At 55.3% G+C, this 18119-nt stretch overlaps 1 protein-coding gene across 1 annotated transcript; it reads left to right on the forward strand.

Annotated features, from left to right (window-relative positions):
* Positions 1 to 4359: 4359 nt before the first annotated feature.
* Positions 4360 to 17747, forward strand: YTHDF1 (YTH N6-methyladenosine RNA binding protein F1). The gene is made up of 5 exons (XM_025865046.2): positions 4360 to 4621; positions 4797 to 4821; positions 6083 to 6162; positions 13289 to 14809; positions 16500 to 17747. The coding sequence occupies exons 1-5, from the start codon at positions 4595 to 4597 to the stop codon at positions 16524 to 16526; spliced, it is 1680 nt and encodes a 559-aa protein (XP_025720831.1). The 5' UTR covers positions 4360 to 4594; the 3' UTR covers positions 16527 to 17747.
* Positions 17748 to 18119: the final 372 nt, after the last annotated feature.

An 18119-nucleotide genomic window follows, 5' to 3' on the forward strand; every position in this document is an offset into this window, starting at 1 on the left:
GCTGAGTGTGCCTATTGGAGATTGGGAAGAGTATCACAGGCAGAGGGGAAGTGCCTGTAGTTGGTTGTTGTGGGGACTAGAGGCATTTGAAGGACTTGTGTGGGGCAGGTCACGGGGACCCTGGAGCCAGCCAAGAGGTGCTAGCTGAGCAGCGTTCGGCTGGTGATGGTCACCGAGGCTCCGCAGACACCCTCCTCGGTCAGTCTGAGGTCTGGGCCCGGGGTTTGCAGGCCATGCATCCTCACTGTGGTCAGAACGCTCAGGTGCAGGTGACAGAAACTCAAAGCCTCAGCAGAAATGAAATGTATTGGTTCCTGTGGCCAAAAGCACAGAGCTAGACTGCTTCCAGCTTGTCTGGACGGGCCTGCTTCTCCCACTCTGGGTCCTGTCTTCTGTGTCCCATTACCCCCAGGCCGGCATGGCCATTGGCAGCCCCTGTGTGCACGGCTTAGCACCAGGGGACGCTTCTCATCTCCAGACCCAGGCACTGTCCCGGCTGAGGCTCCAACGGAGCCAGGTGAGGTGCCACCTCCGAACCACAGGGACCAAGGGGAGTCTCCCCGAAAGAAAAGCAGGATGTGCCCTGTTCTTCACTTCTGCCTTAGCTGCCCACCCTCCCCAGGCACCTGGTCCAGCCCCTACCCCCCAGCTTTCTGACCACTGGCTTCTGTGGTCCCCTCTCCTTGTGAACCCCTGGTGCAGAGTCCTCATGGTGCCCGGAGGCCCTGTGACCCAGGCCTGCCCTCGGGGCATTCCACCGCACTCAGAAGGGCCAGTGCTTGACGTTTCAACCTCTGCGGTCACCGTCTTGATGTTCTTAATACTTTTGTCCTTGAACTTGTGTCTTGTAAAGTGACATCCCATGGGATGATGTGTTGGGGGTTTGGGGGCCTCCCTATTCCCCTTCCCCTAGGACGGATTCTTAGCTGCCCACTCCACTGTCCTCTGCCAGGTAACCGCTACTGCCCGTCCCCCCAGCAGGGGTCTGGGTGTGAACATGGAGGGGCACCCAGTCACAAGCACGGGCTTGGGGAGCCTATGAGGGCCTGTGTTCCCCCTCTGAACACCCCCTGCCCCAGGGAGTGTGACCTTAAGCAGCAAATAATAAATGTCACGACAGGCCCAGAAAGAGATGGCAGAGAGTGAGCCCGGGTGTTCACCTTGCACAGAGCCAGCTGTGCTAGGCCCTCCTGGGCTGAGAGCTGTCCCCCGGCTGCCAGGGGAGGTGAGCCCCCCCCGACCGAGCAGTGCAGGGTGCTTTGCCACAGCCTGCCTCATCTCATCGCCAAGGTTAATGCCACCTGAGCTGGGACAACAGTGCAGAGCACCCCAACTCCCACTGTCGCATCGACTGCCGGCAGGGTGCTTCGGTATCCTGCCCTGACACCAGTGAGACATCTGGTTGACCACCTGGCACTGTCTTTGGGGACCGAGGAAGCAGAAGATGCCACTGGCAAAGTGGAGTTAAGATTCTAAAAGCTCAGCTCCTGGAAAAGCAGGGAAGGAGCTAACCAGCAGAAACTGGCATGGGGAGGGGTGCAGCCATGACTTTGGGGAAGTCATGCAGAGGGGGTGGAGCCGAGGGTGCCCGCTGAGGACAGGACAGGCTGCTGGGTGCCAGACGATGGTTAAAGTCCTCCAGCTGGCCATGGGTTTGCTGTGTGGCCCCAGTGAGCTCTCTAACTTCCGGGAGGCTCAGCTGCTCCTGGCCCCCAGTGCTGCTGACGCCTCACTGGTCTGCTCTCTACCTGTTACCATGCACCTCCACGCGCCAGGCTGTCTACCCGCACTGCATGCAGCAGCGGATACCACCCTGGCCTGGCCACGGGGAGCTGCCCTTCCAGTGGGCATGCAGCTGCTTTGCATCCTGGCTCCAAGTGCTAGCTGGTGAGCTGCTGCCCCCCCCACCCCGAGCCTCTGTTCCGGACGGGGCCCCAGAGGCCGTCTTGAGGCCAGACCTGCGCCCCTTCTGCCTGTCTCAGGTCTAATCTAAGGTGACCTGTTTACCCCCATCTGTCTCCCTTTTGGGTCACAGGGCAGCATCTGGCTCGTTCTCTGTCCCTGTGCGTGGTTCCTTGTACACAGCAGGTGCTCAATGGATAAGCTGAGCCACTTTTCAGGCTGCGTCAATGTTCCCCAGTCCCCTTGCCAGCTCCTCAGGGCAGAGACTGCTGCATACCCTCAGCACCCCACATAAGCAGGTACTCAATTAACACTTATGGAATGAACGACCCAATTAAATATTTAAAAAGAGGAGGTCTCAAATCTGTAAAATGCTGTGAATCACAGGAAGCATGTCAAGGTTACTTCTGGGGGTGGGTGGGCACATGTCTGGAGAACATGAGCAGGTTTTTTGGGGATGAAGCAGCTCCACAGAAAGCTCCACAGAGGAGGGGATTTCCGGAAGGAGGCCCCTGGTTAGGAACAAACTTGGAATTTAGCTGGGGTGACCAGAGAGCGACTGGACACTGGCATGGGTGCTTTCATTACTCATTGGACAGGTGTCCTTGTTTGCAGCCCCCCAAAGGTCAGTTGTTGAGTGAGCTATGTCCAGCCTCCAGGGGAGAGTTTGCTCCAGCCAGGTGGTCACCTGCACTCAGGGCCACCAGCCCTTAGGCCCCGCCCCCAGCTTGGATGAATTTGCGCAGCCTCTTTTGGGAGCCATGGGCCACATCTGACACAGCGAATCCACCTGGGCTGGGATGCTCACTGCAGCCTGAGTCTGAACAGGAATGGCCTTGGGAGGGATGCGGGGAGCAGTGGGTGGTCACTGACCACTTCCGGGAGATGCAGAGCTGTGAGCAGGGGACAGACAGACCCATGCGTACACGTGCAGTCCAGCTGGAGGGCTAGGGAGTGGGCCTGCGGGTGTCTCCCACCTTGCACCTTTGAGTACAAAGGTGAGGTTTCGCCTGAGCCTGAGCTGCCCATGGCCCAAGTATACCGAGGTGCTGGACCCAGATTGAGCCTGAGCTGCCCATGGCCCAAGTATACCGAGGTGCTGGACCCAGATTGAGCCTGAGCTGCCCAAGTATATCAAGGTGCTGGGCCCAGATTCATCTGCAGGGCATCACATCTTCCTCTGGGCCTTGTGCCCAGCCTGCCTTTCCTATCCTTAGGTCAGACAGGGCCCCAGGGAGACCCAGGGATGAGCGATGTGGTTCAGTGGACTCTCCCATGGCCCACCCACCCACTGGTGCTATCTACACCTCCTACAGCCATCAGAAATGCTGCCTGGTACCCCACTGGTCCTGTCTCTCCAGTGCCGGTGCAGTCTCTGAGCTTGTCTTGGGATCCCACTAGATCCTAGGAGTCTCCATCTACCCTGCTTAGTGCACAACCTGCCTGCTGGCATCCCCCTTGGCCCTGCTTTGGAGAACGATCTTCTGATGCCACCTGCCTGGCTCCCCACCATGAACCAGCATTCTAGGCCTCTCTCCTTCAGCAGAACCTTGGCTTGTGAAGGTTACAGGAGTGTGCAGGAGAGTGGGGAAGGAAGAGACCCATCTGGAAGCCAGGGTGGGAGATGGCCACAGGGCCTCTGGGGCTGGGAGCGGGGTCCAGGCTGTGAGCGTACACTGGGAGGGGTGGGAGCGAGTGAGGAATAGAACTGGACTCCTTTTAGCAAGTTGGAGCCGAGAGGGGCTGTCCATTCTTAAACAGAAACCAAAAGGTCCCTTGCCCCTCCTGGACTAGGGCACAGTGTGGGGCTGAACTCTCTTTTCCTCCCCATGGTGAAATTGGGGTCAAGACGCCAACATGCAAACTGGTGATAAACTAGAGACCCAAGAGATGGAAAAGCAGGACCCTCAAGGAGGCCCAAGCACAGGGCTCCCCAGGAACAGCTGCTGCAGAAAGCAAGGACACAGACAAAACTTAGGAAGCCCGGAGGTGCAGCCCCAACGGCCGCAGAGCTCCACTCAGGGTGCCCCTCTGAGGAACGTCTGCGGGGCGTCTGGCCCGAACGGGCCCCGCAGGGTCGTCCGGGGTCCAGCCTGCCGTAGGCGGCTTCAGGTAGGTGGTCGTACTCGCCGGTTCAGCTGCTTCTTCAGACCTCGGGGATACACACAAGGCGCCAGGGACTGAGGCTGTAGATGCTGGGCCCGGCAGGTGCACACCCGAGAAGGCCGGCCGCTACCCACCCGCCGCTTCCCGCTCGGCTCCCAGCCGCCCGCCTGGAGGCCGCCCACGTGACTTCCCGGGCTCGCCCCGCCCCCGCCGCGCGATACCAAGACTCGGGCGCGAGATCCGTCCCGCCGGGCGATGGCGCGCAGGCGCGGAGCGTGGCGGCCGGTCGGCGCTCCCGGCCTGCCCTGCGCGCGCTGACGTCGCGCAGCCTCGTCCCCCGCCGTCGCCGCCGCCGCCATTGGAGTCGGCGCCTCGTCAGTGCGTCCCGTCCAGGCTTGTTGCCCTGCGCCGCGCCCCGCGAGCGGCCCGCGCGCCCAGTAGTCGCCGCCGCCGCCGCCCGGCCAGTGCCCGGGGAGGAGGCGGCGGGCCCTGGGCCGCGAGAGCGCGGGTGAGAGGCCCGGCCTCGCGGGGAGGCCCGAGCCGGCGGGCGCCTCGGCCCCGCGCCTCGCCGGGCTGTTCATGAAGCATGTCGGCCACCAGCGTGGACCCCCAGGTAGCGGGGCCGGGGACCGCGGGCCGGGGGCGCGGGGCGTCGGGGCGCCGGGGCCCGCGGGGCCCGCGCGGGCCGGAGCGCGCCGCACGCCTGGGACGGGTGCTTGTAAATAACTTTGTATTTCCCTCTTCCCCGGGTCCCGCCTGCGCGCACGTCCCGGCCTGCGGCGACACAGAGAACCAAAGGACAAGATAATAAAGGTAAGCGGGTTGGCGCGGGCGGTGCGGGTCCTGCAGTGGCGGGGGAGGGGCGGGCGCCCCCCGAGGGACCGCGGACCGCGCGGGGAAGGAAAGGTCTAGGAAGGGCGTCTGGAACCGGAAACTTTTCTCCCGTGTGCTTCCGGGAGATAAAATTTTAGGTTGTAGTGTCTGGGGAGGTTTGACAGTTTGAAAACAGGGGCTTTTCCAGGAGAAGTAAATGATCCCCCTCCTCCCCACTGCGGGAGGGCCGACTGGAGTAGGGGGAGGGAAGGAGGCCGAGGGGCGGGCCGGCGCGCTGCGGGCGCGCTGGGCGGCTCTGGGGCCACCCCGCCAGCTCGCTCCGACCCCAGCAGTTACAGCCCTTGCTTTCTGAGCCTCCGGTCATCTCTTGTGATTTTGTGGCTTCGGATAAACCCCCAAAACTCACTCTGGTGCAAACCCGTAAGTGACACTTCGTGTTTACTGGGTAGACGGTTTTTAACCAGTGTGTGTAACCAAATATGGCTCATCATGTTTTAAGATTGGAAAAGGCCCAATACTTTATTTACCTTTCCTTTCCTTTTTTGGCTGAGCATTGTAACAGTGGAAAGTAAGTGGAGAGCGGGACAACAGTGAGTTGAGAAACGTCACTTAGTTACAGCCCCTCCCAGCTGTGCTGGAAGCTCCCCGGGTCTCTGTCCTGCACAAACTGTGGGGCCTTTGGAAGCACCGGCCTCTGTGTGGCCTGCGTAGTCTTCCCAGACCACACCGTCTTTAACCAGAACCCAGTTACAAGTTCCTTGCATTATTTTGTCTGCACTTGTATCTTGTCAACTTTTACCAAATTATGATTAAGTATGGTATGCTTTACCAAAAACAATCAAAATTGGGGCGCCTGGGTGGTTCAGATGGTGGGGCGTCTGCCTTCGGCTCAGGTCATGGTCCCAGGGTCCTGGGATCGACTCCCACATCAGGCACCTGGCTCAGCAGGGAGCCTGCTTCTCCCTCTCCCTCTGCCTCTGCCTCTCCCCCTGCTTGTGCTCTCTCTCTCTCTGTCTCAAATAAATAAAATCTTTATTAAAAAAGTTTTAAAAAGTCAAAATTATCAGAAGTTCTGCATCACCATTGTAGTTATATAAATATCAGTGGGATACTGATCGTGTTTTTTAAATAAAAGCATCTTCTAGGAATTGATGGATGTAGACTTTACGACTTTTGATTTCTATGCTTAAAAGTGATTTTTTTAAATTCAAAGATAATATTTTTCAATTTCTTCTTCTAGTGCAAAATGGTTCTTTGCATCAGAAGGATACGGTCCATGACAATGACTTTGAGCCCTACCTTTCTGGACAGTCAAATCAGGTGGGTTTTTTTTTTTTTTTTTTTTTAATAACCTACATTTCTATGTTAGTTTTTCTTGAGTTTTGTAATGCATCTTTAGTGTTACGGTTCTGAGTTTATTATCCTAACAACCAAGAAGCACAATATAAAATATTAGAAATAGCATGCTGACGACTTGCTTGGACGTGTAGCCTTGAGCTAAACATGGGGCATGGGTGGGGCTGGTGTGCTCTCCGGAGGAAGCAATGTCTCATGGGGGCTGTATGCAAGTGGACTTCTGTTGGCCTCAGCATTGATGGCTCAGTGACGCACTGCTTTTGACAGAGTGGAGGTGTGCGTAGTTCTTTGAAACTTTCTGGTGAGTTATTTTGGCTCTGGGCATTAGGATTGTGGTGTAGGAGAGCATCTAAGAACCAAGCTCTGGAGTCACACTTTGGCCTTGGGTTCACATCTCCCTCCATCGCTGACTCCATGACACTTCCTTAGGTGGCTGGCCTTGTCTGTGTCTCAGGTTCCTTTTCTGTAGAACTGGTTGTGGTAACTGCTCACGTAAAGTTGTTAGGGGGGTAACAGTAGGTGGGCCGCGTGAAGCTCCAACCGGTAGCTGTGCAGGCCCCGGTAGCTGTGCAGGCCCCGGTAGCTCACAGCTGTCCGTTTCTTAGATACTTGGCACTACAGATGTTTTGGACTGAAACATTGTTTGGGGTGTGTGTGTTGTAGGATGTTTAGCAGCCTTCCTGGCCTTCATCCACAAGATGCCATTAGTAAATGACTCCCCTGCACACACACCAGCGGGACAACCAAAAATGTCTCGGCAGTGTCTCCTGGGGGCCGGCTTGGGGGCTGGCTTGCCCTTGTTAAAACCACCGGGCTTAGTAAGTGTAGGTTTAAGTATGATGTCTACCACTTTTTAAATGTACTGTGTTAGTTTGCTTTAGAATGAAACCAAGTTTAGCCTCTTCTTGCAGAGGAATAAAGTTATTTTGTTTCTTTTTTTTCCTAGTCTGCTGTTGTCTAAAGTGTCTTAGAACTTAGAACTTTTCTCCGTCTTTGTCCTTCTTATGCATTGAGCAGGTCGGCAGCAAAGGCACCCAGGAGACCCTTTATATAGAGCCCCCCCGCCCCGGCCAAGAATCCACCCCTCCTCTGGGCAGGACCAGGTGCTGCGGAGGAAAACTGCCCTGGCCTCAGTGATGCATTGCCAGAGATAATGGCAGGCAGTTAAATGGACTTATTTTATCTTGGTATCTTATTTGTTCCTTACATGATTTGACTATCGTAGCACTAGTGTGTTCTCAGTTTTAACCAGAGAAAAGTGGTGAGGGGATTGCTTCAGTTACACTTGAAATGTTTTTATAAGGCAGGAGCTTTCATGTTAATTGGGAGGACTTCGTTGGAAGTGGAGCAGATGATTTTCCGTCAGGAGGGTAGTTACAGCTGTTTCACCCTGGGGAAGCCAGCTGCGAAGACCATCGTAGGTAGACGCTCCGTGAACAGCCATAAAACAGCCACTGTTTGTCCTGGCTGTTAGGGTGTGTAGTTTTCAGCAAGATGGTTAATCAGTACATTGCTTAAGAGTAAATCTGTGTTCTTGGCTGAGAGCAGGTTTTCCAGAAACACCCCACTGTTGGACTGTAGGAAGCAGGTAACACGGGAGAGCTCTTAGACCCTAATTCCCTTGGTCCTCTTGCTGTGGAAGAAAAAGTGGGACCGGAGAGGCCTGGTTTGCCCAAGTGATGGATCCAGTTTGTGGCCGAGCTCCGTTCCCCAGTGATGGGGTGGGAGGGGGGGGGGACGTGTCTCTTCCCGCACACGGCAAGGGCTCCTTTTGTGCTTGTGTCTGTTACTCCTTTCTTCCGGGCGGGGGGGCACCATGCAGTGTGGCCTCCTTGTAGACGAGCCCCTGGGAATGGGTGACACCTCCAGTTTTGGACTCTGCTGGTGAAGATTGCTCTTGAGGAAAGAAAGCACCTGCATGCTGGTCGTCCAGGTCTCGGATTGAGGGTACGGGTGCTGCTGGGTGAGTGAGAGAAGTGGTTTGTGTGGCCGGGAGCTGCACGCCTGCAGTCGCCAGTGGTGTGCTCGTCTCGAGTGACGTGTCGTTGATGAGCGACAGGCTGCACGTATGTGAAGGGTGTACACAAGTGACTCATCCTGTGCGCGGCCACCGCAGTGAAGGCGGTGGGTAGAGCCGGCAGCCCCGTGGTGCTTTGTGGTTGGTTTAACCCAGATGTTTGTAGTAGCAAGTTGGAGGCTCTTTCTGTTTTTGTGTTTGAAGTTTTAATACCTGGGAAGATTAGGAAAGTGTTTCAAAGCAGGCCTTTCAAGTTAATTTAACTTGGAATGCACTGTAACGGAAGTGTTGTCCTCGGGGCAGGTGATTTTTTTTCCCCACAGAAAAGTCTTGGGACACTGCTTCTGGTGTGCTTTTTTTTCCCTTCCTATTTGCCCCCGGGACCATCCTACATTGACATAGCAGCTCTGGATCCCCTTGTATGACATGGAACATGTTTTAGTCAGCTTTAGGGAATGTGGGGGGAGGGAGAGCCCTGGGGAGCAGAGGGGCTCTGGGTGGGGGAATTCTGGGGGTGGCATTCTGGGTGGGAATTCTGGGGGAGGGGCCCTGGGTGGGGATGCTGGGGGAGGGGCCAGGCAGTGTGTGGGCACTGTGGGAGTTAAGCAAGGGCAGCTGGGACTACACTCAGGATATACTCAGTTGTCAACAGATTCGTTTGCCTGGTCATGTGCGACAGAAGGGAACAAGAGTAAACTTTCCTAGTTTTTTCTCAATAATTCAGTTGTGCTGTCAGTGTAATAAGACATGTTCATTTTATAGGAATGTTGTGTAAACGCTCCTGTTCCGAGTCTCAGTGCTCGTCGCTCATAGTTGGTTTCAGCTCGTCCTGAAACATTGTTCTGGAAAGCCATGCCAGCCGTCATCCCGGTGGAGGGAGGCCTGCTCTGCGCTTGGAGAGGACCACCTGAGTGCTAGCAGGGGGGTGCTTTAGGGTCAGGGTGTCCTGGGCTCTCTGTGTCTCTTCACGGACCTGGTACACCAGCTCTTAGAAGTTACCTCATGGTTAAGTTGAAATTTGTACCTCCTTACGCTTTGCAGGGAGCTTCTGTCTGTCTGGAGAGGTGTTCGGTTTATAAAACGACAAACTTGTCTTGAAAATTGTGCTCAGCTGTCGCCGAGGGTTTCTGGCAGGTTGGGGGTTCTCACCTAGCAGCACAAAGCCAGGCTACACCGATGCCCTGTTGGTGGCCCACGTCCCATGAAGAGCCCGTGAGCCCCGTGGCTTACGGCTCGCTTTGTGCTGGGCAGTCGTGGTGGGCTCGGGCGATGGGAGGGGCTGGCGAGGAGCGCATGGTCTTGTGGGCTGTAGCCTCCAGTGATGCCAGCCGGTCAGTGGGGACGGGCCACCACAGAGGGCGGCTGGCGGGGCCTAGGGGGATCTTTGCATACTTCTTGTTGTCTCCTTGCCCAAAACTCCGTACTTGGAGCTGGAGACAAAGGCACACGTCCTCTGTGTCAGAAACCGGGCTCCCTGCACACAGCCCCACCAGGCGAGGGCCCGCAGCCACAGTCCTCTTGCTCAGGGACACACGCAGCCCGGTCTGTACCGCCAGGGCTTCCGCCGCGTGCGTGTGCTGGGCCTCAGAGCTTCGTGCCCAGCATTTGTGTCCCTTCGACCCTTTCCCTCTTTACCTAATTTACTTAAGGTTCAGTGCTGGCCATTCAGAATGAGTTCCTTTTCTTTCTCTTTTAGTGTGGCTGAATTTTATTAAGTATGAAAAAGTTTGAATTTTAGGGTAGATTATTGTGTTTCATTATGGTTTTTTAGTGAAAATGATGTAGGGATAATAGTCACTGACTTTGAAATCTGTGTTGTCTGGAGTGCCCGTTTTGTTTATCATTTTGGATGTGGCTTCAAGGAGGCACCCGAAGAGTCCAGCGCCTGGCAGTGTCTTTTCTTACTTCTGTTGCCTAATCTCACCCTGAAGACGTGTCAGCCTCCCTTTTTTGAGGTCCTGTATTCTACCAAAGGCTACGTGTGGAATGTGTGTGAGAGCATCGGTCAGGGTGGTGGTTTTACCTGTGTTGTCCTGACGGATTGGTTGCGTGGCCGACATGCTGAGGGAAAGCCCGGCGTGTGTTTGCACTCCTCAGCGTGTGCACCTGCATCCCCGGTACCTAGACTTCTCTTTGGCAGCCCTGGGTGCACAGCGGGCTAAGTAGGCTGCTTGTTTGGTGTCAGTGAGTCAGGCTGAGCCATGGTCAGGTGGCAGCGTGTCCGTTGGGAGCAAGCGTTCCGGGCTGCGTCTGGCTGTGTCCGGGGTGGGGCTCCGTCAGTGGGAGTCACATTCCAATTCACCTTCACAAGTGAGTAGAATGTCAGTGTTTCTGGAGGTTGAGGCTGGAGCCATCAGCCCCTACACATTGCAGACGGACCGACAGACTGACCAGGGCCGCTGGGAGGGGAGTGTGTGGTCAAGAGAGCAAGTAAGGGGGTGAACGCATCCAGGTCTTCTTACAGGATGAATGACTGACTTCATGGAGTTTGCAGACTGATCTGTTGCTTGGCTTTCAGAGCTTTGAAAGAAAGGTGACCGGTGTAGCAGGAAATAGCTGCTGGTCAGATGGCATATAGGCAGAAGGTAGGCTCACACACACAGCCTGCCAGGCGCCCCTCGTGCCCGGGTGAGGATGGGCAGCGTTGGGAGGAGGTGGGCAGGGCTGGCGTGGAGCCCAGCTCCTGGGTGTTGGTGGTGGGCTGTGCAGGGAGTGCCAGGGCCTGTGCGGAGGAGGACCGTGTGAATGCTAGTGCAGGGTGCACTGTGGTGCCCGGTGGGACAGCTGCTGGTGGGCCTGCAGCCACCCGTGGACGCTCTCACTGCAGGACCGCTCCTTCATCTGGCAACCAGAAATGAGTCTTCATTGCTTTTGCTGTAAGAACATAGTGCTCAGGGCGAGGGGGTTGAGTCCTCATAGCCAGGACTGACCCTTCGCTCCCAGACATACTCTTGCCTACGTCTGCCTCCTGAGCAGAGATGCGGGATTCAGGGGGTGCCGACTGGGTCGCTTCATCTTTGCCCTGGACAGTCCTGCTTCCACGGAAGCCACTGAGAACCGCCTCTGCACAGCGGGGTCCGTGGGACTGGAATGCTAGGTTTATCCACTCACCGGTAGGACTTTAAGTGGTATGTTGTCTCGGGTCTTAAGTTATGTCCTGTTATGGTTGAGGGTTAAGTGTGAGTCACGAGTGAGGTGCCGACCCCGTGGGAATCCCGAGCAGAGAGCACCTGGCGTCTCGTGAACTGTCTTTGGTTGCTGAGGTCCAACGACCAAGGCTTTGGTCCGTGGGGCTGCCCCTTGCCTCGCAGAGCATGTCCTCTGCCCAGATCTGATGATTTGCTCTCTCTTGATTGGCCCCTTCAAGAGGCTTCTTTGAGGGCCCAGGTTGGGTGCGGGCAAACTGAGGGAGAAGTTATAGGAAAGGGGCCAGAATCACTGAAATCCTTTCAAGGGAGGGTAGCTCCAGCTGTTCCGAGGCTTGTAGAACATTGATGGTGGCCATTTGTTGTCTTTTTTTTTTTTTTTTAAACTTCCTGAGCATCTCAAGGATTTTTGTTACAGGGGAAATAGTTATTGCGTCTTAAAAACTGATTTTGGAATAGTCTTCTGTCAAGGGGAGCAGTGAACAGGAAGGAACCGTGATGCTTGAAGCCCCACAAATCCTAGGGATGGAGGCGGGAGGTGGCCGTGGAGACTGGCAGCCAGGGGGCTGGGTCACCACAGTCATGCCTTGTGCTGGGACTGCTGGGGGAGCACCCTGTTCTCCGTAGGGTCCTCTGGGGGTCTGCAGAGTTACTCCGCATTCCCATTGCAGGAAAGCAGAGATGCTTGCTTGTCTGGTACTCCAGCCCCCTGTGGCTGCCTCAGCCCAGCTCCCACCTTGGCGGTCCCTGGGACTGGAGGTGTCAGCAGACACCATGCCAGCCTGGGCAGCAGGTCTTCTCACCTGAACATAGGTGTGGGGTTGGAGGAGGAGGTCTCTAGCCAGTGCTCTCCATGTAGAACTTTCTGGTTATTTGGGGTGGAAGGTAGGGGAGAGGATGGGGACCAGTCAGAAGATGGTGTCACAGACTGGAAAGCTTGCTGCTGCCCCCCACTCTTGTTTTCCTTTGCAGCCTTTCCACTTTTAGGTCAGCTGCCCTGGGTGGGAAGCCTCCCCCCCAACACCGCCCAGCACTCACACCCCCTAGGAAACCATTTAAGTCACCGACAGTGGCATGGCCTGGGGGGCCCAGTTCTGGCCAGACCCCCAGTGAGTCTCTCCCCAAGGAGGTGCCTTGTCAGAACTGCTGACCCCAGGTGTAAATCTGCGCCCTGGGCCGGCTTCCAGAGACTCTGAGATGAGCCCCTGCTGCCTCAACGGGCGGTCCGGATGCCACACAGGTCGTTCCTCAGGGACCCCAGGTTTGGCTCAAGCCCGAAGCTAGGGCCTCTCCGGCTCAGAGAGCGGGCAGGACACGGAGTTTTGGTGAAGGAGCTGTCAGAGCCACTGTGAGAACCCAGGGCGATGCCCAGGACAGGGTGGGGATGTGAGATGGCGAGACCCCTTTGGACTCGGAAGAGGGGTTGGGCTGTCAGGAGAGGCGTGTGGGAAAGGGTATTGCGGGGAGGGGGGCGGGACACCCCGGGCGTGTTGAGCAGTCAGCTTGAGGCCAGGCTGTGGGGCGAGTCCCCCTGAGCACCCCAGCTTGTCCTGCAGCTCAGAACCTCTCGTCGCCTGTGTAAAGCCGTCTTCCCCTTCTGTGCTGCTGTCCGTGTGCGGGTCAGCATCATTGCCGGTCGGATGGGTCGATTCCTCACTCCGGGTCCACTCCTTGTAGGGGGAGAGGACTGCTGAGTAGACTGCAGACAGCCAGTGGTAGAGTGGCCGAGCCTGGTCGCATCAGTTGGACCCAGGGCGTTGCAGGCGGCCACCGGGCTTCTCTCAGTCCTGGCTTTGTTCTCCATCGGTGCTCTTAGCCTTCCCGTCGGCAGGGACGGAGCTCTGAAGTCAGCTTGTACTTATGTAGGAAATCCCCTCCGGCTTGTGTCTTGAAAGCAGTCTAACTCGTCCCGTGCTTGTTTCCCCAGAGTAACAGTTACCCCTCCATGGCGGATCCTTACTTGTCCAGCTATTACCCACCGTCCATCGGATTTCCTTACTCCCTCAATGAGGCACCCTGGTCTACAGGAGGGGACCCTCCGATCCCATACCTCACCACCTATGGACAGCTCAGTAACGGAGACCATCATTTTATGCATGATGCTGTTTTTGGGCAGCCTGGGGGCCTGGGGAACAACATCTATCAGCACAGGTTTAATTTTTTCCCCGAAAACCCTGCCTTCTCAGCCTGGGGGACAAGTGGGTCTCAGGGGCAGCAGGCTCAGAGCTCCGCGTATGGGAGCAGCTACACTTACCCACCAAGTTCTCTGGGTGGCACGATTGTGGATGGGCAGACGGGCTTTCACAGCGACACCCTCAACAAGGCCCCTGGAATGAACAGCCTGGAGCAGGGCATGGTGGGCCTGAAGATTGGGGATGTCACCACTTCTGCCGTCAAGACTGTGGGGTCAGTTGTTAGCAGTGTGGCGATGACTGGTGTCCTTTCTGGCAACGGTGGGACAAATGTAAATATGCCAGTTTCAAAGCCAACCTCGTGGGCTGCCATTGCCAGCAAGCCAGCAAAACCACAGCCGAAAATGAAAGCAAAAAGCGGACCTGTAATCGGGGCTGCCCTGCCTCCTCCACCGATAAAGCATAACATGGACATTGGCACCTGGGACAACAAGGGGCCCATGCCCAAGCCTCCGGCTGCCCAGCAGGCTCCGGCCCCCCAGTCTGCCCCACAGGCCCAGCCGGTTGTGCAGCCTCTTCCCGCTCAGCCTCCCCCTTTGGCCCAACCACAGTATCCGAACCCTCAGCAGCCACCCCAAACCCGCTGGGTCGCCCCTCGCAACAGAAATGCGGCATTTGGGCAGAGTGGAGGGACCGGCGGTGATGGTAACTCTCCTGGAAATGCCCAGCCTAATTCTGCCCCCACCATGGAGTCCCACCCCGTTCTTGAGAAACTGAAAGCTGCCCACAGCTATAACCCTAAAGAGTTTGATTGGAATCTTAAAAGTGGACGTGTGTTCATCATAAAAAGCTACTCTGAGGATGACATCCACCGCTCCATCAAGTACTCCATCTGGTGCAGCACCGAGCATGGCAACAAGCGTCTGGATGGTGCGTTCCGAGCTGCGAGCAGCAAGGGGCCGGTGTACCTGCTCTTCAGCGTCAACGGGAGCGGACACTTCTGCGGGGTGGCAGAGATGAAGTCTCCCGTGGACTACGGCACAAGCGCTGGGGTCTGGTCTCAGGACAAGTGGAAGGGTAAGTTTGACGTGAAGTGGATTTTCGTCAAGGACGTGCCCAACAACCAGCTCCGGCACATCAGGCTGGAGAACAATGACAACAAGCCGGTCACCAACTCCCGCGACACCCAGGAGGTGCCCCTAGAAAAAGCAAAGCAAGTGCTGAAAATTATCGCTTCCTACAAGCACACAACCTCCATCTTTGACGACTTTTCTCACTATGAGAAGCGCCAGGAGGAGGAGGAGGTGGTGCGCAAGGTGAGTCTGGCTTCCTCAGACACGGGCTCTGGAGGCCCCTGGCCAGAGTCGAGGCTGAAAGCCGTGCTCACTGGGTGGGGTGCAGTGACCGCCAGTCCCCAGGGGCCTGCAGCAGGGGCAGCACGGTCATGGGAGGCTGTGGGCAGCATCATCTGGGCTTCTCAAGCAGGGTCCCCAGCGGTGATGTGTAAGTGGATGTCACTACGTAACTTTTCCGTTTTCAGAGAACATAATGATTGGGACCACAGTGCATAGCCTCTGTCAGGAACACTTAGGAATGACATTCTGTGGCACTGGGGTGGACCAGCAGGGCTGTTGGGGCTGCAGGCCCTGCCCTCAGCAGGCGGGAAGCCCTGGTCTAGAGACCGTTGTTTCTTTCTCCCTCGAAAACCCAGTGTCTTAGTCTTGACCTCTGCATCTTCCTGGGAAAGAGGAGCTGGGGGTGGGCTAACAGTGAGCATCTGGAACCCAGAGTGCGAGCCTCGTAGTGGGCTGTAAGGTTGGCTCCGTTTCTCGCCCCGTGACCGAGAAAGTCCCAAGCCTGAGCTGGCGTAGCCCATGGGAGTGACTGTGTGTGTGCTGTAGGACAACAGGGCTCAGATGCCTGTGAACTGGCCCAGAAAAGGGAAGAATGACAGCGTAACACACTGTGTAAAGCTGGTTTGTCTGAGAGCCTTCATCCCAAGATTTGTTACGCTCTTCTGATACCAAAATAGCCTTTTCTTAATTAAGCGTTAGTTGACAGTAGATGGGTTTGCGGCCTGTTGTAGCTGAAAGGCACATAATGGAGCATGTACATAACGGTGCTGTTTGTGGTTTTAGAGGCTACACCTGCTGTAACAAGTTTGTAGACGTGAAAATGACTTGGTCCCTCCATTGTAGTGGAAAAGAGCGGGGCTTGTCATTATTCCAGTTAGTGAAATTCTGTGTTTTAACTCTTTTAGGTATAAAATAAAATACTGAATTGCTGACTTTACAGGGATAGAGCAGAGGTCATTGGTAATGAAGCGGAAGACCCTTGGTGGGTTTTGGCAGCACCTGTGCGTGGCTGTGGTTTATCTTAGATCCTGTGGCACTTGGGTCTTTTCCCGAAGCTCACTAGGTTCTGGAAGTTGTGTGAGGTTAGAGGTAAATTTCTGCCCATGACCCGGTTGGTGTTTTAAGGTTCTAGGATCCTAAACGTACGTTAGCGAGTGGGGTTTGGGAAGAGGAAGTCTTTTGAGTTGGTCCGTGGGGTCCTGCCTGCAGGCAGACTGAGGCCGTTCACGGCTTTGAGCTGTCCTCCAGTGAGCTCGAGAGAGAATTGAAATTCCACCAGAACACTGCCAGTGTGCTTCTTAGAACCGTGTCTCCGTGTCTCAGGCTGAGTTTAGTTGCAGCTTTGTAAGGAAGGACCGACGGGGCTTCTGACCATATTGATCAGAAGCCAGACAGGCAGGCGTGGGGAGAGGTGGGTCTGTGTGTGGGGGGAAACACACCCGGCCAGAGGGGCCTTGCCTTGAGCAGGTGGATGCCGTGGGTGGGTGGCTCTCGGAGGCCCGGTCCCCGTGCTGCCGTGGCCTGGCCAGTGCTGGCGGGGTGCACCGGTCCAAGACGGGGCCACAGCCCACCGGGCAGCCTGGGACCTCGCTTTTGAGGGAGCGTGTGTGGCATGTTCACTCAGTTTGTTAAACTCTTTTTCTTTTTACAGGAACGACAGAATCGAAACAAACAATAAGGATGAACCGGTATCTCCTGTGTTCTGACATTTGACTGAAAAAGTTTAAGAGAACGTGTGCTTGGTGCTGTTGTCTTGTGCAGGGCCTGACTCGTTGCATCTTTACGCTCTTTGTCTTTTATTTTTGCCCAGATGGATCTGCGTTCATTTGTATTTTTCTATGTATTATAGTATTACAGAGCTCACTAATAAAGGAGTGTGTTTTGTCCGCTTATTAGTCAGACCTAACGTGAAACACAAGCACCCTTCGCGACAGAACAGAAAACCTCATACATCCCAAAGGTTCTGTTGTTGTTTGGCAGAAGTTATGTTCTTATTCTTAGAGTCACTGTCACTTAACATCTTTATAGGGGACTTTTTCACCCTTTCTTACTTTCTAGCAAACACGAGAAACCACGGCTTGTTTTGTCATTTACTGTATTCTGTTAAAATACTTTTCAAAATGCTGAAATCAACAGGTTAATGATCACCTTGTTTGGCCAGTTTGCTATTTTTATTACCCATTATCTGTCTAAAATGCTAGTCTGTCCACTTGGTTTTTCTACTAGACAGAAAGATAGATTTGAATTTTTCAGATTCGGTGAGCATGCTGTGTTGGTGCGGAGTGTCCCTCACGGCTCCTCAACCCAGCGGGGCAGATGTGGGGTGGCTGGTGGAGGCTTGGGCTCAGCGGTCATCCGGGCTCAGCTGTGTGCGGCCATCCTGACCCGGCTCTTCACTTGCGAATCCCAGTGCCATTCTGAGTTGTTTACCCATGACGCTGAGCTTCACATGTAGGACCTCCAGTGCAGCCGGTGCTGCGACTGTCCTTCCACGGTGTGCGATGGGTTTCGTTTTCCTGTCGAAGGGGTAAAAAACAAAAACAAAAAACCTTTGAGAAACTGAATTTGCTGTCCTGTGTTGTGGAATGAGGGACCTTGAAGAACTCGCTGCCACCTGGAGTCTGACTCTAAGCATGAAAATGGTGCTCACGCCTGTCGCTCCAGCACAGTCTGCACGCACCCGTTGTAGGGGATCTGACTGTTTAGAGAGCAGGTACCTTCTGAAAACTATTTACTCCAAAAGACCCTCTGAGTTCAAGTTTAAGCTGTATTATTTAGACTTGTATTGAGAACGTGTCACTCTCTGAACTGTTACCGCCTGTACGGAGTCACGGACAACATCGGATAACTTTTCCTCCGGAGAATACAAGCCTTAATAAACAATACACCTATTTAGCAAGTCCGCTGTCCTGTCGTTCTTGGCTGCGTCTGAGACGCTGTCTCTGCTGTCTGCAGCAGGGAGCCAGTAATCCCCCGAAACCGCACAATATCCTAACTTCACTCACCCGGCGCTATGCTTTGTGGAAAAGATTAAAGGAACTTTTTTCTTTTTTTTTTCAATTTTCTCCAGCCCAGTGTGGGGCTTGAACTCAGGACCCTGAGTTTAGGAGTTGCATGCTCTCCTGACGGAGCCAGCCAGGCAACTTCATAAAGATCCGGTTCTCACTCGAGTCTGTAGTCCCTCAACATACTGCAAGCCTTTTCAGACGTAAGCAAAGTTGCAGGAGTTCTGTGAGCGTCCTGCGTCCACTGCCTGGTTGCCCGCACTGAC

The sequence above is a fragment of the Callorhinus ursinus genome, unplaced genomic scaffold (assembly GCF_003265705.2).
Source record: "Callorhinus ursinus isolate GAN/ISIS: 27379988/994484 unplaced genomic scaffold, GSC_fseal_2.0 scaffold89, whole genome shotgun sequence".
Classification (NCBI taxonomy): domain Eukaryota; kingdom Metazoa; phylum Chordata; class Mammalia; order Carnivora; family Otariidae; genus Callorhinus; species Callorhinus ursinus.

Coding starts and splice junctions, on each gene's coding strand:
- YTHDF1 (XM_025865046.2), top strand. CDS start 4,595: ATGTCGGCCACCAGCGTGGACCCCCAG. Junction 4,622..4,796: donor CCACCAGCGTGGACCCCCAG/GTAGCGGGGCCG, acceptor GCGGCGACACAG/AGAACCAAAGGACAAGATAA. Junction 6,163..13,288: donor TTTCTGGACAGTCAAATCAG/GTGGGTTTTTTT, acceptor TTGTTTCCCCAG/AGTAACAGTTACCCCTCCAT.